This window comes from Typopeltis vanoorti, chromosome 24 (assembly GCF_054136105.1).
Source record: "Typopeltis vanoorti isolate ZY-2024b chromosome 24, IOZ_Tvanoo_1.0, whole genome shotgun sequence".
Classification (NCBI taxonomy): Eukaryota; Metazoa; Arthropoda; class Arachnida; order Uropygi; family Thelyphonidae; genus Typopeltis; species Typopeltis vanoorti.
In genome coordinates, this window is record NC_143572.1 from 20511128 (window position 1) to 20533394 (window position 22267).

General features: G+C 35.8%; 1 protein-coding gene across 2 annotated transcripts in view; it reads right to left on the minus strand.

The window, feature by feature from the left end:
* Dolk (Dolichol kinase) overlaps positions 1-22267 on the minus strand; it is a 148166-nt gene that overhangs the window by 91337 nt on the left and 34562 nt on the right. For both annotated transcript variants that reach the window (XM_090413949.1, XM_090413948.1), the window contains one exon: positions 19171-19341. In XM_090413949.1, the coding sequence (XP_090270075.1) occupies positions 19171-19341 (171 nt within the window). The remainder of the gene's footprint in view (positions 1-19170; positions 19342-22267) is intronic.

Sequence of the window (22267 nt, forward strand, 5' to 3'; positions counted from 1 at the left end):
TCTTAGGTATTTTCCATAATGTAAACACACATTTCCTAGGAAATGTATGCTGTTATTACATTATGGAGGGAGGTCACTACCCAGACCGGTTTCAGCCTTTTTTGAGGCTTCATCAGTGAGTAGCTAGACCTAATACCAAAGTGTATAGCGAAAAGAACTTATGTACTCTGCGAACGAGTTTTCCAAACAGGTGTAACCATTAAGTTACTTAAGTATAAAGAGCTAATAAGCTTCATTTCGGCAATGAAAACATTACTTAAATTAAGGGGATATTAAATCCCACATAGTTTTAAAACCGAATAAGAAACTCAAAGATTGGAATCAGAGAGTTTCTTGATGAATATAGTAAACTATAAAGTATCGGCGACACTAGCGTTAGCCAATGCAAGTGATCCTAGTACGTAGTACAATACCGGACGACTCGTTGCAAAGGTGGGGGAAGTTCAGATCGCTATTCTTAGGTATTTTCCATAATGTAAACACACATTTCCTAGGAAATGTATGCTGTTATTACATTATGGAGGGAGGTCACTACCCAGACCGGTTTCAGCCTTTTTTGAGGCTTCATCAGTGAGTAGCTAGACCTAATACCAAAGTGTATAGCGAAAAGAACTTATGTACTCTGCGAACGAGTTTTCCAAACAGGTGTAACCATTAAGTTACTTAAGTATAAAGAGCTAATAAGCTTCATTTCGGCAATGAAAACATTACTTAAATTAAGGGGATATTAAATCCCACATAGTTTTAAAACCGAATAAGAAACTCAAAGATTGGAATCAGAGAGTTTCTTGCCGAATATAGTAAACTATAAAGTATTGGCGACACTAGCGTTAGCCAATGCAAGTGATCCTAGTACGTAGTACAATACCGGACGACTCATTGCAAAGGTGGGGGAAGTTCAGATCGCTATTCTTAGGTATTTTCCATAATGTAAAAACACATTTCCTAGGAAATGTATGTTGTTATTACTGGTTCGCAGAGTACATAAGTTCTTTTCGCTATACACTTTGGTATTAGGTCTAGCTACTCACTGATGAAGCCTCAAAAAAGGCTGCAACCGGTCTGGGTAGTGACCTCCCTCCATAATGTAATAACAGCATACATTTCCTAGGAAATGTGTTTTTACATTATGGAAAATACCTAAGAATAGCGATCTGAACTTCCCCCACCTTTGCAACGAGTTGCCTGGTATTGTACTACGTACTAGGATCACTTGCATTGGCTAACGCTAGTGTCGCCGATACTTTATAGTTTACTATATTCGGCAAGAAACTCTCTGATTCCAATCTTTGAGTTTCTTATTTGGTTTTAAAACTATGTGGGATTTAATATCCCCTTAATTTAAGTAATGCTTTTATATATATTTATCTATATATAAAGGCTAATGACTTCACATCACTTGCCTGAGCTTGGCTCCCACTGATGAGACCTCAATAAAGGTCGAAACAGGTCTGAGTAGTAACCCTTCCCATAATGCATAGCATTATACATGTCAATAAGGATATGTGCTTTGCATTATGGGATACGAAGGCAAGTGATGTGAAGTCATTAGCCTCTATATATGAGTTGCCCATTCGTGAAGTTACTTCACAAACAAATTTTGTTTGCTTACACTTGGATAAAGGATTAAACCAAGAATATAGTTTCTTGACATTCTTCTATCTCTAATCCAGAGTATTTTGTTTAAACCAGGATATATTCAATATGTTATTGATGTAATAGACAATTATAATATCCGAATCTTAGATTTATAAGAAACCAAATGGCCAGCTCATTGATCACCAGGCCATACCAGGTGATGAAATTCATCTCCCCCATATAGATCCTACACTCAGAAAAAATTAACTTTTTTTCTGACTGTAGATAGTTTCAGTTTGGTTTGGGATTATGGTCAAAGCAGCTAAAGCTAAGAGGCCAGCATATTACTGTCTGCTAACTGTGTGTGCTCTTTGGTTATTTTGCTGGATGAAAAAATGATGGGACAAAACACCTCACCTCTATATGAGATTGGCTACCTCATCTTCAGATGAAAAGTCTTATAAAAGGTTCTCTGCATCCTAGATAGGATCCAAACATGGGGTCTTTCCAACCACAGGGCATCCCAATTACCAACTGGACTATGTTATCTATTTAAGATAACATGAGAGAAACATTCTCTTATATAGATAGTTTTCTTACAGTAACAGTTTCTCCAGTTTCTACAGTACTTAAAATTTTGAAATTAAGTAGATGATAAGCAATATTATGTTGATCACTATGATAAATGACAGTAAAAATATCATTACTTAAGTGGTCTCAGTATAAGTAAATACAAAAATCTAGACCTCTCCACATTTTTGCAAAGTTAACTAATCTGAAATTCATTTTAGAAATTATGGACATTACAACCATGTTATAAATAACTATTTTAATTTCCCAATGTTTCGACCTTCATATTACGGTCATCATCTGGAGTATATACAAATACATAGATAATCCAGAATCCTAAATCTAATATAACAATTGTCATGTTAAAAATAGGACATCATTGTTACTGTAAGAAAATTATCTATATGAGAGAATGTTTCTCTCATGTTATCTTAAATAGAATTTAGCTTTGATGTAGTTTCTAAATATTAATTAATTTTTAATTTTATCTGTATCTTTTTTTTTCACTAGAGGTCATGCAAGTAGAATAACTGGTGATCAAATCATCGTTTCTTTAGCTTATTGTGTGAAATTTAATTCGGCTTGTCCTTGTATATTTGTATATACTCCAGATGATGACCTTAATATAAAGGTCGAAACGTCAGGAAATTAAAATAGTTATTTATAACACGGTTGTAAAGTTCATGATTTCTAAAATGAATGCTGATCACCGTGCAACACTAAAAGAAAGGATAACTAATTTGAAAATTATTAAACAACACACATGCACGCAACACACACACACTAATAAGAGATCATTCACTTAGTAAAATAACTTTACATAATACAAATAAATATTACCACAATAAAATTATTATTGTGGTAATATTTTTTAACTTGCTTTCGATAATAGCATTATTATCGAAAGCAAGTCTCTTACACTAATGATAATCCTGTATCATTACCTGTTACTTACAGGATACAGTTTGGTTGTTACAGGCTTAAAATTGATAATTCTTAAAAGAACTAAACATTCTAAGAGTTTTCTTCAGTAAAAACTAACTAACACTGGATATCAGGGATTATTGGTTTACCAGATTTAACTTTCTGACATTTCTAATTTCACCAAGTTATATTCAACTTTGGATATAAATCATGAGAATCTCTTAAATGTCCTCACCCCTTTAAACATGCAAAATGATTACAAGTGAAGTAATGATATATGGATTACTTAAGAGTGAAAGCCAAATCACTGGGAGGAGACCTCTATGTCACCTTTAAGGAACGTGGAGAACTGACTGGGGTTTCTGACCTAATTTCCAATCCTCGCCTTCAAGTGGTGCACTCTGTTAGTAGCAATCCACTACGTAATGAATGGGCTGGAAATTTCGGACTTAGTCAACCAAATTGTACTCTTTATTGGCTTAAACCAAAAATACATATGATGGTACAACATGATGAGATTTTGTGCCAGCTGGGGATCAACAAGGTCATCCTCAGTTTTCATCAGGCAACAAGGGTGAACAGTGATGTCAGCTACTGGAACAAATCCAACATTGCAAGATGTTGGATTTGTTCCAGTATTAATAGAAGGAAGTCTAACTTCTTGCAGAGGAACTTTCAGGTAGATTGACATAACTGACATCACTGACTGACACAAAAACAGGAGAGGCCTTACTAAATAATAAGTATAGGATGTTATATTTGGGCAATAACAATCAAGGAAAAGAAGAAGTAGTGATAGCATTCAGCACTAGGTGTGAAGATAAACTTCTTGACCAGGAGGTAATTTCAAGTGGAGTTATGTGGGCAAACTTCAAAATGTGAAAAGAGACAATGCAATTTATTTGTGGCTATAGTCCCACAAAAGATTCTACAAAGAAATGGCAGAATTTTTTGAATTAGAGAAGGCAGCTGACATAAAGAAAATAGAAAAAGTGGTCGTTACTGGAAATCAAAGATAATTAATAACAATGATAAGAATCTGCTAGATTTCTGCTCAGTATACAGGCTAATCATTACTATGACCATGTTCCAACATGCTCATAGTCCACATAGTGAGAAGACACAAGCAGTAAGACCTCATGTTGGAGGCTTAATGGATTTTTTACAACACTCAAAAAGAATTAAAATAGAATTTAATACTTCCTATATTTCTTCCTAGTCACTAGGACATCTATGGGGATTACAAAAACAATTAATGTAACATGCACACAAAAACTTACAATACTAAGCCCAACGACATGGGTGACACTAGAGTCCTATCTAGGTGGAGCGCCCTCTAAGGGCAGTAGTAGGTGGCCTGGAATGTAAGGTGGGACCTTTGGTGATGAGTGTTTCCCAAATCTTCGGAAGCTTAATGCAACCGTATTTATTAAGATTTGGTTGGTTTCTGAGAGCTGCTGCTGCTGCTTCTAAGAAAAGTCTCTGTTTCTTGAATTTGCTGTAGTGGAGCATGGTGGTTTTCTTCCATGATACTCTGTGGGTGCATTCAGGCTTGGCTGACCATGTTTTGGACACCACCCACAGAGTATCATGGAAGAAAACCACCATGCTCCACCACAGCAAATTCAAGAAAGAGAGACTTTTCTTAGAAGCAGCAGCAGCTCTCAGAAACCAACCAAATCTTAATAAATACGGTTGCATTAAGCTTCCGAAGATTTGGGAAACACTCATCACCAGAGGTCCCACCTTACATTCCAGGCCACCTACTACCACCCATAGAGGGCGCTCCACCTATATAGGACTCTAGTGTCACCCACGTCGTTGGGCTTAGTATTGTAAGTTTTTGTGTGCATGTTACATTAATTATTTTTGTAATCCCCGTAGATGTCCTAGTGACTAGGAAGAAATATAGGAAGTATTAAATTCTATTTTAATTCTTTTTGAGTGTTGTAAAAAATCCATTAAGCCTCCAACATGATGTCCTCACAGCACTTAAGCCTCTACACACGAACAAGAAGTAAGAGAAGCCTCATATTGACTATGTCATTGTTGATAGTAACATTGTCACGCTGTTTCAAATATCACATTGAAAATAACAGTATGTAAAAAAAAGTTTTTTAAAAAAATTATAGTTAGCAGTTGATGGAAGTTTTTTCACTTGGTTATGCTACCAATTACATATTTGGTTTAATCCTTTATCCAAGTGCAAGCAAATAAAGTTTGCACCTGAAATATTTTCAGGACTGGGGCAACTCATGATAAAGGGGGTATAAGTTCTGATCACTTGCCTTAGTATCCCATAATGCAAAGCACATATCCTTATGGGTATGTATAATGCTATGCTTTATGGAAAGGATCACTACCCAGACTGGTTTCGACCTTTATTGAGGTGCTGTTTAAGTAAAGACCTCTCTAAAAATTAGGCAGTCCCCCAGACCACTCCCTACAAGTGACCGAAGGACGTTCAACTCAGCGACAGGCTCACCTGGTCACCGAGAAGAACTTCTCAGCATTGGCTCTACCCAGTGGCAGGCTCACCCTACCACCAGACAGAGCCATAATCTCAGCAGTGGCTCCACTCAGAGACAGGCAAAACCCTACCCCAAGCAGAGCCTCTCATACCTCAAGGAAAGACCCAGAGGTGGTGATATTAAAGTGGAAGTAATGCAAAAGTCATATCACCATATACCAGTTGTTGTCAAAAGGTGTCAACACCATATTATTAAAATTCTCTGGATTAGAGATAGTTAATAGAAGTTTTTTCACTTGGCTATGCTACCAATTACATATTTGGTTTAATCCTTTATCCAAGTGTAAGCAAACAAAGATTGCACCTGAAATGTTCAGTCCTGAAAATATTTCCGGTGCAAACTTTGTTTGCTTACACTTGGATAAAGGATTAAACCAAATATGTAATTGGTAGCATAGCCAAGTGAAAAAACTTCCAACTGTCTCTAATCCAGAGAATTTTAATAATAAGGTGTTGACACCTTTTGGCAACTGGTATATGGTGATAAGACTTTTGCATTGCTTCCACCTTAGTATCACCACCTCTGGGTTTAGCTCCCAACGAGGAGACCTCAATAGAGTTGAAACTGGTCTGGGTAGTGATCTTTTCCATAATGCATAGCATTATACATACCCATAAGGATATGTGCTTTTGCATTATAGGATACTAAGGCAAGTGATAATAACTTATACCACCTTTACCACAAGTTGCCCCAGTCCTGAAAATATTTCAGGTGCAAACTTTGTTTGCTTACACTTGGATAAAGGATTAAACCAAATATGTAATTATAGTTGAGCAGATTTTACAAGTAAACTGCAGACTCAACTATAACTATAAAAATTATTGATATAAAAATAAAAATGAAACTGTTCAAAAACAAGAACCAAACCAAATCTTGGAGTGTCGGTGACAAAATTTGAAGAAGACACTGATTGATCAGTGTCTTCTTCTTCCTTAACAACAACAACAACAACAGACATCCATGGAGTCAAGAGACTCATCATGGGAGGTTCCACTCTCACATAAACAGCTCATTGTACCTCAACTTAAATGCATTCACTGTCCCCGCACTCACCACATTCTCAGGCAATGCATTCCAATCATCCACTACTCTCTATGCAAAAAATCTGCTCTTCACTCCCCCCCCCCCCTTGCTCACATCCACCTTATACCGGACCTTATATCAAGACCTGCGAACCACACTCTAGATACCCCACCACAGAATACGCTGGAAGAAAGCCACTTTACTACACCATAGCAAAAATAAACATGAAAGATAGTTGCTGGAATCAGACTCAGCTCTAAAAAACTTCCCAAATCTCAACAAATTTAGGTGCATGAGACTGCCTCAAATTTGGGAAGCTTTCCTTAGAACATCAGCCCAACAGCCAAGACAACCCAATTTAGCCTGCTGGGGGGGGGGGGGAGGAACCTTTGGGACTCCAGGACCAACACTAGTTGTTTTCTTCAGTCTCATTTGCTTGTTGTTAGTACCTGTGTGCACATATCATAGTTTTATGTTCCCAGAAGATGGCAATGTAACATTGCCGAAATTGGAAGGTATTGATTAAAGTTTTTTAATTAATATTTTAGTATACGTTCTTAGTTCCCAGAAGATGGCAATGTAACATTACTGAAATATTGGAAGGTATTGATTAAAGTTTTTTAATTAATATTTTAGTATATGTTGTCATTTCCTGAAAAAATTTAAAGCCATTGACCATTATACAGCTTCCAGGGTGGCCTCTTGTTCTCCCAGTCTCCAGATATTCTACAAAAAATCTCACCCATGCTAATCTGATAATTATCCCTTACCATCTTGCCACCTGGATGGCCGAGTGGTTAGCGTATCCGCTCTCCAGCTAAAAGGCTGGGGGATCGAATCCCGCGTTGGGAATGGATGTTTTTGATTGTCAGTGAAAATACTAGTGGTGGTGGATGGAAGATGACGTTGGTGTAGTTGCGGTTCATGTTCATTGTGGTTGGTGGATTGAGTGGTGGAGACAGAGTTGTAGAGCAAACCCTCCTTGATGAGTCTTTGGACTTCCTGGAGGTGTCCCATAATAATAATAACAATAATCTTATATGTCTCAATCATGTCTCCCTCTTCCTTCCTTCTATCCACTAGGTTCTGTAATTTGCATTCTCTCATGTTTTCATATTCCACATACCAGAGACCAACTTAGTCAATCGTCTCTGGACCGTCTCCAACATCTCATCATCCTTTTGAAAACCTGGCTACCAAATCTGTGCACAGTAATCCATATGCAGCCTGATCAAGTACACAATCTTGGAATCAAAACATCCATACTTCTACATGCCAGTGTTCTTTGCATCATTCCAATAATATGCTGTATTGTCCTTACAATTTTAGCAAAATGTCTAATTAATAAAAAATAAGAAAAATAATAATTTTTAGCCTGCCAAAAGTACTAGTGTACTATAGGTTTACAGCCTTTCATGAGTGGGAGTTACTTAAAAAAAAAAAAGATGGAATGAATGATGAGAGAGTGAGAAGTTAATTTGGCAGATTTGAAGGTGAACAGTAATTGGATGATGCCCAGTAGCTTCTCATGTTTACAGGAAAGTGGAGGAATTGTGGTGGTATTTCATGAAGTTGCGCCCATAAAATAGATAAAGACATAATGCAAAAGCAGAGCATCTATGAGAAAGTGATTGGAGAGAGAGAGTGTGTGTGTTAGAGCATGAAGGGTCAACTATTAAGTAGAGTGTCTTCTTATGGATGGTTGGTTATTAGAAGGGAGTTGTACAGGCGAGTGGTGTCTTGAATGGAACCAAAAGTATGGAGTAAAGTGATATTTTTCTTACAAGAAATAAGATAGGATTGTGTTTTGGTTGCATTGAAGTTCACTAAATTGTTTAAGTCATTGGTTATGGAAGATTTTAAAGCTTTAAACTACTTTATTTAACAAACTACAAGGTTTGTTAAATAAAGATGAGAAATAGAAAGTTCTAGAAAAACTATGGATAGGATTTGAAGTACTGAGAGATTGTTATTGGTGTATAGGAAAGAAAGTGTGGGGCAAATACACAGAGCACTAGGATCACCTAGCAATGGCAGTACAATATGACATGCAGTGAACAATCAGAGGAAACTGACAACCTAACTGCAAAGGGCAGAAGGCAAATCATGAGATAATAACTTGGTAAGAAGGCCTCTATGTCAAACCTCACTGGGTGCCCTGGAAATGTCAAGAGTAGCTATATGAGCTTCTCTAAACCTTTCTATAGTTGTGTCTACATCTACAGGTGGGTAAGGTTAGCCAGCTCTACTGTTGAAGAGGAGTGAAAAAATTGATATTGGTGACCGCTAATCAATTTTTGAGCCTCCAGGCAGTGAAGTATTTGGTTTTTAATAACCTTGTCCATTATTTTTGAGAGGAATAAGGTGAAAGGAAATGGGATGATAGCTCGATCGATGACTTTTACTTTTTTTTTTTAAAGGGAAAGGTTGGATATATTAGGCTTGCTTCTATGTTATTGGGTAGCTCCAGTAAGCACACACAGCAACTTGAATAGATGATATAAGAGGGAAGGTGTTAAATGTGGGAGGCCAGTTCTGCATCTGGCTCTTTCACAGACATGTATTTGTTGATAGATTTTTTTTTACAGATTACATTGTGGTTTTGACTTCAGCTATATAGAGATACTAAATTTTTTATCTTAGAATGCTTTGGCATACCTGTCAAAGAAGATAGTGGTCAGGAATTTTGTATATAGTGGGAGATGATTACTTTCATTCTAGTAAATCTTGTTACATGTGCTTTTGTTATCAGTGTTATTGCATATATGCAGTTTCATTTTGGTACATAAAGACTATTGCTGTTTCCTATCCAAAGTTGTGGAAGTTTCTGCGAAATGCATCTTGTTCTCTACCTTGTCCGCTGTGTTTTGTGTCTGTTTTGTCCTTACTGCCTTATTGGTCTATGTGGTATTGTATTTATCTGTAAATATGAAGATCTGATCAGAGATGAAAAGCAACACCTTTTGCTGCAAATTGTGACTCGACCTCTAGAATCACTATGGTTCCACAATCATGATTAACGAGGCTGCAGATCATGTTGCCTCTGAAGAATTTCATGATCATCTCTTCATAGCAAAGATAGCAGAAGGAGATTACACACTGAATCAGGTTTTTAATCTAGATGAAACTGGCTTGTTTTGGAAGTGTATGCCCAGTTATAAATGTGTATATTCATCGAAAAGAAGACAACACATGGATTTAAGTTGCCAAAGACAGCTGCACGTTGCTTTTGGGAGGTAATGCTTCCAAGACTACAAATAAGACCTTTCATTGTGTATCAATCAGAAAACCCATGATCGCTGAAGGGATATATAAAGGCAAGATTGCCTGTTGTTTGGAGAGTGAATAAGATGGGGTGAATAATATCACAGATTTTCAGTGAATATTTTTTGGGAGAATTGCACGATGTATTAATCTTGAAAATAAAGAGTTACTTTAATAGTTAATTGTTTCAAACATAATAAATATTTTATTTACTACTCATAGCTTTAATATGAGAAAAATATGTGCATTTTTGATTCAATTAATCTCAAAAGATTGGAATCTTTGCTAATTTGGGAAGGCAACCTCTGTTTTCCCATGTTATAAGCCTCCTGTTTTATATGTTTTCTATATATGCAGCGATTCTTGAGAACTCAATCCCCTACGTATAACAAGATTTACCTGTATTATTCTCATTATTCAATTGGTGAACGTGTTTGAATCAGGAGAGGAGAAACAGCAAGACTTAGCAATTTCTGGAATGGAATAAAAGATCTCTGAAAAAATGTACGTTGTCTTCTTACAGAAGGAGTAATGCAAAGTGCAGCTGAGGTTGACAATAGTTGCAGAGAATGCCAGTTTCATTCAATAAAAAATAACAGATTGGGTTCTGATACATGTAAGTTTTGGTGAATATCATTAATGTTTATGTTGAGGCCATAATGCTGGTGAAGTGGATGTGGAATTTTTAAAAATTTTTTTTTTGCATGGAATTTGAGGATTTTTTTGCATTTGCTTTTTGTTGTATTTTTGGTATTTTTATAGATTTCTTTCTGATCCACAGTGTCACTGCCGTTTATCATGCTTTGAATAGTTAATGATATCAGAACTTACATAAACTGGGGCATGTTTTCTTCTTTCACCCTCACTTTGAATTTGAATATTCATTTCACCCTTACTCAATTTGAATATTCATCATATTCATCTTTCACCCTCACTATAGTGAAGGTGAAAGATGAATATGACTTACAAAGGAGGTACAGTCTCCTGTCCATGATCTTGACAGTGTCCTGCTATACTGGGACTTCCTTCATGCAAGATCTGGATCAGGAGACTTGCTGGTATTCAAATCATTGAGGAGTCTTTTGATGTTTTTCTGGCAAATGATCAGAGAAGGCTTGCACAATTCTGATCATTTGCCAGAAAGACATCAGCAGACATTAATACACCTTAAAGACAGTAACATACCTTAATTAACTAGCTATCTAATTAATTAAGATATACTGAGTATGCCTATTCTTTCTATGAGGACACCTGCATTGCATATGTGAAGGGAAGAAAAGAAATTCAAGACCATATTCTGGTAATCAAACCCAGTATTACTTCCTAAATGAAGCACTTTATTAAAGAAACAGTTCATTCAGGATTTAACAAGTCAGAAAAATCAGCTGAGAGAAAAAACTTGTACTCGAGCATAAGAAATAAAGTACTAAATGTAAATAGAAATAGATTTACCTCCTTTTAGTAGAATTGTAATACCATGTAAAGAACTTCATGTATAAATTAGTCTTATATGAAATGAATCATGTATACAACGAATGGGTAAATTAGATGTAAATATTAGTCCAAAGGTCACGGGCACGGCTGAGGCATTGGAAATCTCGGAGAGCGACGCACATTCGTTTCTTGGAAGACGCTGGTGGCAATCCCGCGATATGTCGAAGCTCTCGCAGACCAAGTGAGTAGCGGAAGGGAAAAAGATCGCGGAAAGTAAGAGGGCACTATTGCGACTAGTAACAGAGTGCTAAAAATAAAAGGGGGGGGGGGAAGTGAAGAGAGAATAAAAAGGGTTTGCACCCCTTTCTCAAGGCTTTTTTTGCTTATTTTGCTGGATGATGATTCGACTTCTCTCGTGGATTGGTAGTTTTTGATGGTGTTTCTTGGTGATAGTTCGATATCAGAAGGTGCGCCTTTCCCTTCGATGTCTGAATTTCTGCCGGTAGTAAAGTGTGAGATGTCGGCATATGCTGCCTTCGCTGAAAGTTCCAACGGAATAATATTGCGGACGTATATTATGAACCGGCAGCTAGAAACGAGGATGGCCCAAAACAGATCGAGAATAGACAAGGGAAAAAAAGCCAGGTGCAGAGCATAGTTTAATCTGATGACCATAGTAACCCACCACCACGTGGACGCAGGCTTATGGAAGTATCGAAAGGTAATTCAAACAAAGGACAGTTCACACAGACCTGGAGATCCTGCCCCAAGAAATGGTAAAGTACAGATTTTGTTGTATAATTACCCAGTCGGCAAAAGGGAAAGATCATTGTAGTGTAATAATCGAGTATGGACAGTATCAAAGAACTCATCATCATCATCAAATTCCTGCCATGTACCCACAAGGGGTATACAGGATATAATAGTACTACATGAAAAAATTATATCATTACTAACTTCCTATCTATAATTTTCCTCCAAATCAGTCTGTTACTTGTCAAGACTCCAATATTATCAGATCTTATATTTCTATCATCTAAGGCACTTTGTACCATATCAATCCACTTACATCTTGGTCTTCCTCTGGGTCGTTTTGCTACCAACCTGGCAGAGAACACTTGTTTTGCTAATCTTTCCTTGCCCATTCTGTTTAGGTGACCATACCACCTGAGATTAGTTCTGCTAACGCCTTCCTGGATGCAGACAATGTCAAGTTCTTTCCTAATATCCTCATTTTTAATATGATATTGCCATTGATGCCATCTGTTCACACCTATAATCTTTCTCAGGACTCTCATATCTGCGGTCTCTAGTCTTTGGTCAAGTGTTTTACTTCTTACCCAGCTCTCAGATCCATAAGTCAAAACTATTTTGAACACTGTCTTGTATACAGCTAATTTAGTGTTCCGACTAATTTCTCTCTTATTCCATATGAATTTATTCAATTGACTTCCTACCATACCAGCTTTGTTGATTTGTTGTCAATTTCCATATTTAATTTACCATCTTCACTAAAAATCATGCCTAAGTAGCTGAAATGTTTTACTTGTTCCAAAGATTCTCCATTCACAACACAGTTGACATTTTCAATAATTCTGCCTATTTTCATTGTCTTTGTCTTTTTATTGCTGACCTTCATACCATATCTATTACAACAGCTATTCAATTTAGTCAGAGAATCTTGCAGACTTGCAGCAGATTTATTTAGAAGTATAACATCAACTGCATACAGTAAAGAGCTGACATTAACATCTCCAATTTTGATATCATGTTTAATACCACTTTCCTTCATAATGTGATCCATATAGATAATGAATAACACAGGGGATAATGTACATCCTTGTCTCACACCAGATTTAACATTAAACCATCTTCCTGTACTTTCTTCAATTCTAACTGCTGACTTACAACTCAAATAAAGACTAAGTATTGCTTGATATAATGCCCCCTTGACACCATATAACTGCAGCGTACTGAATAGCTTCTTTCTTGGCACCTTGTCATATGCCTTTTCCAAATCGACAAAACTTAAATACAGATCTTTGTTATATTCCCATGCTTTCTCGACTATTTGTCGTAAAGTGAAGATCTCATCCTGACAGCCTCTGTTTGGCCTGAATCCAGCTTGTTCTTCACCAAGCTTTTCTTTAAACAATTCTTCTCAACCGTTTCTCAAGTATACTTGCATAGATTTTGCCAGGAACACTCAGTAGGGAAATACCTCTGTAATTCTCACATTCAGTTTTATTTCCCTTTTTATATATGGGTACAATGAGAGCTCTACTCCAATCATCGCGAATTCGTCACTCTGTCCAGGCTTTCTGAACTATGCAGTGCAGCCACTGTAAGACTCTTATACCACCATACTTCAGCATTTCTGGTCGAATATCATCTACTCGTGCTGCCTTTCCACATTTCAAGCCTTTGATGGCTTTTTCTACTTCAAGTATGGATATGTATTCCTGCCTGCATGCCTGGTCAGTGTTTTTTACCACTGTGCTGTCATCACTGCTTGTTTAATTTAGCAGTTTTTCAAAGTAATTACTCCATACTTCAAGGATATCTTTCTCTCCAGTTTTCATGTCACCTTTATCATCTCTAACTCCTTTTACAGCACTCTTTCCTCCATTCCTTCTTCAGCAACCTCCAGAATATTTTGCCACCTTCTTGATATTTATTTTCTGTATTCTTGCCAAAGTCCTCCCATGACTTTTGTTTAGCTAGTTTTACACACTGTTTAGCTTTCTTACATTTGTCTCTTTATTCTCTAAGAGCACAAGCTGACTTATTTGACAGGAACTTTTGATATGCTTTCTTCTTTTCCTTCACTGCCTCTTTAACTTCCTGTGTCCACCAGGGAGTTCTGATTTTTTTATCCTTGCAGACCTCACTACATGCCTGTCTGGCAGAATCAATCAATGTTTTCTTCAGAGTTTGCCACTGAATCTCCAAGGTTTGATTCCTGTTCTCAACCTTTTTCATTTTTTCTTCAATAATCCTTGTGTATTTTATTTGTGAACTGTAGTCTACAGTTCACATCTGAGAGCTGCTCAACTTTTATTTACTTTAAAACTTTCTTACGTGTTATTCTTTTCAATATGAAATTCAATTTTATCTCCTGCTCAAGACTAAATAGTGATCACTTCCAATTTCAAATCCTCTGTACACTCTGGTGTCCTGCACCAGGGAGAAAACATCACTATCACCAATAACATAGTCAATGAAACTTTTCTTATTCCTAGCCTCTTCTCTACATGTGAATTTGTGCACATTTTTATGTTGGAACATGGTGTTAGTAATAACCAGTCCATGTCCTGAGCAGAAATCCAACAGATATTTGCCATTATTATTAGCTTTGCTCTTTTCTCCAAATTTTCCCAAAATATTTTTGTATGTCTGACAATCATTTCCTTCTCTGCTATTTAGATCCCCAACAAGGACCAACTTTTCCTTCTTCATTGTGTCAGTTGCTTTTTCTAAAGCTTCAAAAAATTCCTCCACTTCTACCTTAGTAGAACCTTCTGTGGGACCATAGGCACAAATAAGTCTCATTGTCCAGTTCCCCCATTCTCATATTTGCCCACATTACTCTACTTGAGACTGACTGCCATTCAAGAAGATTAGCCTCGTATTTTGTGTTGAATATTATGGCTACTCCTTCTTTTCCTTGATTGTTATTGCCTGAATATAACATTTTGTATTTATTGCTCAGAAAGATCTCACCAGTTTTGGTCTTTTTTGTTTCAGTCACCCCTATTATGTCGATCTGGTACTTATCTAATTCCTCAGATAGCTCCATTTCTTTGCCATTCAGGCTTCTTACATTGATAGTACTGATCTTTAACTCTGGTGATGTTGAGCTGGGGTTTGTTTTCAGATTTGTTCCAGTAGCTGACTTTTTGCTGTTCGCCCTGGTTTCCTGGCGAAAACAACGGGGGCCTTGTTTAACCGGGCGACGCCCCAGCCGGCATGAAATTTTGTCATGTTGTACCATCATTTTTTATTTTGGTTTAACCAATAAGAATACAATTTGGTCGGCTAAATCCCAAATTGCCAGCCCATCCTCGTCCGTTCAGTATCCAAGTAGATACCCAACAGGGTGCACCACGAGAAGGTGAGGATTGGACATTAGGTCAGAAGCCCTGGTCGGTTCTCCGCATTCCTTTAAAGGCTATGTGGAGGTCTCCTCTCAGTTATACAGCTTCGACCCTTAAGTACCCCTATCTAAGAACTTTAAGTGATTATTTAGCAGTGGCTAATGTCCATATAAGACAAATTGTTAGGAATGATTATAGATGATTGTGACTAGTTTAATATGCAAGACTAACATAGTACGTAGAATATTGATTAGAAGTGTATAATGTGCATATTATGTGTGTTAAATCTCTAACTCAAAAGAAGGATTTATTGTTCATGCATTAGAGTATTAATCAGCAAATCAGCACTGCAAACCAGAATTTATTAGCCACAGTAGAGCATTTAATTTATCAGTTTAAGCACTAAATTTATTCACCTATGTGCACCAAAGGTCTGGAAAAATCTCCCTGAATAAGAGTCCCCTCTATTCTAAGATATTGGCTGGCACAGCTTTAAAAAATAAATTTGTCAATATCTGAAGAGGAGATGGCCCCAGAAAGAAATTAGAGGATTCGTTTCTTTTAGCAAGGAATGACCTTTAACAGTCAGGGTAAGCACATGAGTAAAATTAGGAATCGACTAGAGATAAAGAATTTGCTTTCCTTATAGAATGAACACGTAAGAAGTGATACAGATATTAGAGTCAGGAAAATTTTATAAGTCTTGTAGTTATTGTAGAGAGGTAAATGCATAAGGGAAGTAAATTATTTTAGGAAGAGCAACAACATGAAATGGCGCAAACAGCAATACATAACAATGGCGCAGACCCGGCAAAGATTTAACACCAGCAAAAGCTACTTCAGGCCACCAATAAGAAGAGTAGGATGTGGCGTTTCACTAGGCAATGCAAGTCGTCTAACACCTGGATATCTGTATATACTTTTCTTCTTCTCTTCAATCCTCGAGACAGGTTGAGTACTTATGGATAAGAGCCCCCACCATTCTCTGCCTAAAACAAGCTCTTTCATATGCCAACAGCTTTGAAAGTTCCACCTGCATCTTGGATGCTAATCTTGGTCTTCACCCTCCATACTGCCCTCATATATCAGACAAGGAAGTCTATTTGATTCCATTTGCACAATGCGACCAAACTAATGGAGATGATGCTTTTTAACTGTGTTAAGAAATGTTGAGTTAGAGATATTCAAATTTTGTAACAGCACATGTGCATTAGTCTTATGTTGTATCGAATGGGTTCTGTTCATTTTCTGAAGCATTTCGTTTCAAAAGCTAACAGTTTTCTCTCTGCTTTGTTTAAGGTTTAAGTTTCTCTTCATACAGAGCAGTTGGTAATATTATATTTTCACACAATTTTGTTTTTAGAGTTAGGAATTATAATTGACCATGTTATGGAGAGTCTGTGTTTTATTGTTGCTATGTCATGTCATTTAAATTTAAAGTCAAATATGCTCCTAACATTAACTTGTTCTATATTTTTTTTCCTGATTGTTATCTGTATGTCTTCCAATTTTTATTATTTTTGTTTTACTTGAATTAATAAATCATATTAATTTCTATAGGTTTCTTGTAATTTTGCAAACTGGTATTGGAGAATTAATTTGCTATCTGTTATAGTTACTATATCATCTGCAGATATGATATGTGAAATTGGTCTTCCATTGGCATTTACTCCTTTTGTTGAAGACAATACTTCTTTAATAAGTTCTTGGATGAAAATGTTAAAAAGGGATGGGGAGAATGGGCATCCTTGCATAACTCTTCATCTAATTTCAAGCGTTTTAGATGTGGTATTTTTAAATTGAACTATCGCACTTGTATTCTGATAGTAGTCTGAAACAAATCTTAGTGTTTCAAAGTCTATGTTTTTCTTTGTTGATATTTGAATAAGTTTTCCTATATTGACAGAATCAAATGTTTGTTTAGAATCCACCAAAGAGCAATAAGCTGTTTCTATTAGCTATTTGCAAATGTTATTTAGACAATCTGTATTATTTGAAGAAAAAAAAAATTGTAAGAGTGACAAAGAAGAGTAATTGGTCTATAATTGTTAGATTTTTGAACATCACTTTTTTTTTTTTTTTTTAATGTATAGCAAGATTTTGCCTATTTTCCAATCATTCGGGACATTTAAATCAGATCCACTATTGTTATAGAGTTCTGTGGTTCATTCATCAATTCGGTGCTTTTGATGATTTCATTTGATCAAGTGAAAGGATTGCGTCTTTCTCTAGGATTATGGGTAATGTATTTTTCTCAATGGTTGGTATAAGTGGGTGAAAGCTTTTATCTTTAAAAGATATTAGAGAAGTAATTGTACCAGATGTGTTCCATTTCTCTAATATTTCCAGTTACTTTGTCTTGCAAATCTCCTTGTTTTGTCTTTCCTTCATATGTTGATTGATCTCATTTTGATATGTTGTTTTAACAGTATCCAAGAATTTTTCCAGCTTTGGTTGAAATGTGATAATTTTAATCCAATCTGATCAAAATCTAATCATTTTAATTATATTTTGGCAGATAAAAGTTCATGATCTGTATCCAGTTCAGCACTATGAAAGGTTTTGATAGTTTTATGATTCAGAAGTAATTTATGCAGTTTTTAGTATTTGAGTCTGGTGAAGTCTGGGTGTATTTGTAGGCAGGTCTAGGTCTATGGTAAAATATGGTGTTTGCAACTATGAGATTATTTTCTCTACAGAAAACAAGCAGATACTCTCCTCTCTCATTTCTTATATCTATTCCAGATTTATTCATTACATCATGCATGTCATCTAAATATTGTCCAATTTTGGACATTAAAATCATCCATAATTATTAGCAGATATACTCTAATATAGAAAAAGTCTTTGAGACATTGCTTGATATAGTCCTTCCCTACATAACGAAGTTTCACCCTTTATGAGGAAGGACAGTGCATGATAGAATGACCTGCACTGATTCTTTGAATATCCTCCCATAATGATATTCTACTGATTGGAATGCACATGCTGTCAGTTATTTCATGTCCTTCTACCACTACATCTGACATAAAGCTTTATTTTTCTTTTCAATAACATTGAGCGTTACCTGTCCAGGTGGATTACTGTCAATTTCCATCTTGCCTATTTAAGCTCTTTCAACTAGAGAAGAGCAATTCATAGTGTTAATTCCATTTCATTTATTAGTACCAATTTCATTAATGAGAGCCTGTGTAGCTCAGTGGATGTGACGTTTGCACACCACGGTGCTTGGCTGCACGAAGGAAGACTTGGTTTCAAGTCTAGTCGGCGACTAGAGGAAATTTTTCTAAGCCTTTTTTCGACCGGTTCTCGAGTTAGTCGATCTCTGGCATGGGCAAGCAGGTTTTTCCTCCCGGAAACTCGGGTTTTTCGTCCTGTAAACTCAAGAAAATCGACCGTAGAACCCACATTATTTCAGACATTAAATATATTGTGTTAGGGTTAGGGATCACGAGATGGCGGCACATTTGAGCCGTCTCTCTTTACTGTATACCGCTTAATTAGTGATAGCCTTGGGCCATCTATCTCTGATTGGTACCAGTGGAGATTGAACTGCCCACTCAGTCTCCAAAAGTTAGATAGGGCTAAATGGCCTCGCCTACTCCCTGTATATGGGAATAAAAAGGCGTTAGCTGATTTATTTCATTAATATTAAATACCAGTCACATTTCATAGCAAATAACAAAAATTTATGAAATAATTAAACTATTTTTTAAAATAAATACTAAATGCTCAGCCAATAATCTTACCTACAACTGTACATTTCCAAAGCATGATACTAGAAATAAAACAAAGTAGAAAACAACTGATATAGAAGGATTGCCGCTGAATAAAATATTTCCTTTCATTGTATAAATAAATTACTGTCGCAGAACAGATTAACAGTCCGGATGCTAATGTTTCAATTCTTACATACATCCCTATAAAATAAATAAGAAAATAAAATTTTCACATTTCCTTTGGACAGTTTACATAACAAAGTAGATTCAAAACATTTAATCAAATTCACAATGATTCTAATAATACATTTTTGTTTAGTCTAAGCAAGAAGTATTATACAGTCATCTCTCAGCATAGAATATAACATTCCTGAATGCAGTTATAACTACAGTTAACTCTCACTATAGTAAACACTGCTATAACAATGATAAAGAGCCAAGAGGCTATTTTTTCCAGCAGCGTAAATTAAGTTCAGGGGATAATAAATCCCTCATTATTTTAAAGCCGGATATGAAACTCGAAGGCTAAAATCTATCGAAATCTAAGAGTTTCATGCCGAAGAACTATCGGTTAGTCCAAGCGTAAGTCAACACCTGGGTAGTACAAGACTAGGGCAACTCGGAGCAAAGGTAGAGCAAGCTCCATCACTATCCTTAATATTTTCTCATAATGTAAAACGCAGCTCCTAGGAGATGTATTACTGTTTTACATTATGAGGAAATGTCACTACCCAGGCTGGTTTCGACCTTTATTAAGGTCTCATCAGTGAGTAGGTAGACCTAGACAATACCAAGGTTTAAGTGAAACAAACTTACATACCCTTACTATACGAATTGCCAGACCGGTGTACCCATATATTATTATTACTACGATAAAGAGCAAAGAGGCTATTTTTAAATAATGAGGGATTTATTATCCCCTGAACTTAATTTACACTACCAGAAAAAATAGCCTCTTGGCTCTTTATCGTAGTAATAATAATATATGGGTACACCGGTCTGGCAATTCATATAGTAAGGGTATGTAAGTTCATTTCACTTAAACCTTGGTATTGTCTATGTCTACCTACTCACTGATGAGACCTCAATAAAGGTCGAAACCGGTCTGGGTAGCGACCTCTCCTCATAATGTAAAACAGTAATACATCTCCTAGGAGCTGCGTTTTACATTATGAGAAAATATTAAGGAAAATAGTAATGGAGCTTGCTCCACCTTTGCTCCGAGTTGCCCTAGTGTTGTACTACCCAGGTGTTGACTTACGCTTGGACTCACCGATAGTTCTTCGGCATGAAACTCTTATATTTTGATCTCAGAGTTTCGTATCCGGTTTTAAAATAATGAGGGATTTATTATCCCCTGAACTTAACTGCTATAACAAATTACTGAAAAGTCCCAACATTCCCATAGGTACAATGTATGCTAAAACCGACTATGATAAACTATTCTTTAGTCTTTATAAGGTTGTTATAATAAGAGTCAACACCACCAGCATTGATTTATTCTAAAGGAAATTCACTGTAGCAACTCTTCCACTCTTATCATTACCTCGGTCTCTGCAGGCTCACTACAGTGAGAGATGACTGTAGTAGACTAGCTGGATGCATAAGCTAAGGACAGTATGATTTTATAGATTAGCTTAAAAATAATTTTAACAGCTGCATTGAAAAGGATTAATGACATCACACTCACCTGAAAAACAAGATTCAAAAAGTACTTTCTAAGGAAAAGAATATATTATTTGAATGCACTACAACACATGACAGCAATATTTACAGAAATCCATGATATATAAAAGCGTTATATTATGAGTACACATTATGAATACTTCTGACACTATCAGACCATGGTAGGCCTAAAATTTTCATATTAATTCTTCTTCCAATCCAAGGATTTAGGCCTACCATGGTCTGATAGTGTCAGAAGTTGTTAGCAAATCTCTTCAATAAATGACCTGATCTGCTTTTTATACTGAGGCACTTGTTAGGACAATCCTCCTATTTGCACTATTTTTACATGTTCAATTCAAATATATTTCTTTATTTCTCTCTTACTGGTTCTTGGTTTAATGCTTTCATTATTTCTTTCATGGTCAAATAGTGTATTATTTTGCTGTTTTTCTTATAAATTTTATTTCAGCTGTTATTTTGTTTTATTGCCCAAATTTCACCTCCATACAGTAGTTACAGTATAGCTAGTGTATTACAAACTTTTAATCTGGAATCCAAAGCTTAATTTTTAATTTAGAAAGGTTACATTTAGCACAGAATTTATTAAGCATATTATATTTAGGTATTTTGTAATTTTCATTTTTATATCATTTTCAGATGAAATCATGCATTCTAAGTAAGTAAAATAACTAACTTGTTCCAAAATTTTCTATTTATCAATATTTTACTTCTAGTTGAATCTTAACTTTCAATGCCATTGCATTTGATTTTTCTGTTGAGATTATTATTCTAAAACCTTCAGTTAATATTTCATTTAGGTTAGAATAGCTTTCTGGAGACAATCTTCTTCAGAAAACTATTCTAAATCTAACTATCACCTGTTCTTCAGCAAAAAAAAAGTGTTTAAATTCACATTAGGGATAATTTAATACCTTGACAGTTTTTTCCTATTTCATATAAATATATATTAAATATAGTAGTAGATAGGAGATGTCCTGTTCAAGTCCTTGGTTTATTTCTTTCTCTCTCTCTCTCTCTCTCTGTGATGATAATTTGGTGTTCAATCATATCTCTATATCATTATACATATAAAATAGTTCTTAGAATTCTATTACATATTTGTCTTTCTTGTAATATGCTAAATACAATGTTTCTTTTTTGCCTTATCAAATGCTCTTTCAAAAATCAATAAATGTTATATGTGTTTCTAGATTGTACTCTCGTCTATTTTTCTATTATTAATTTTAGACAGAAATCTGAATCTATACATATCCTTTTTCTGAAGCCATTCTGTGCTTTCAGATTAAAGTATCTAGAATATTTTGTAAACAGGAAGTCGTTGTTTACCTTATATAATGGCATCATAACCTCTCTATTTCTGCATGTTAGGGTCTACCCTTCATTGCCATTATCCGATGTGATGTCTTCACAACTTGTGCAATGTGGACAAGAACCTGAA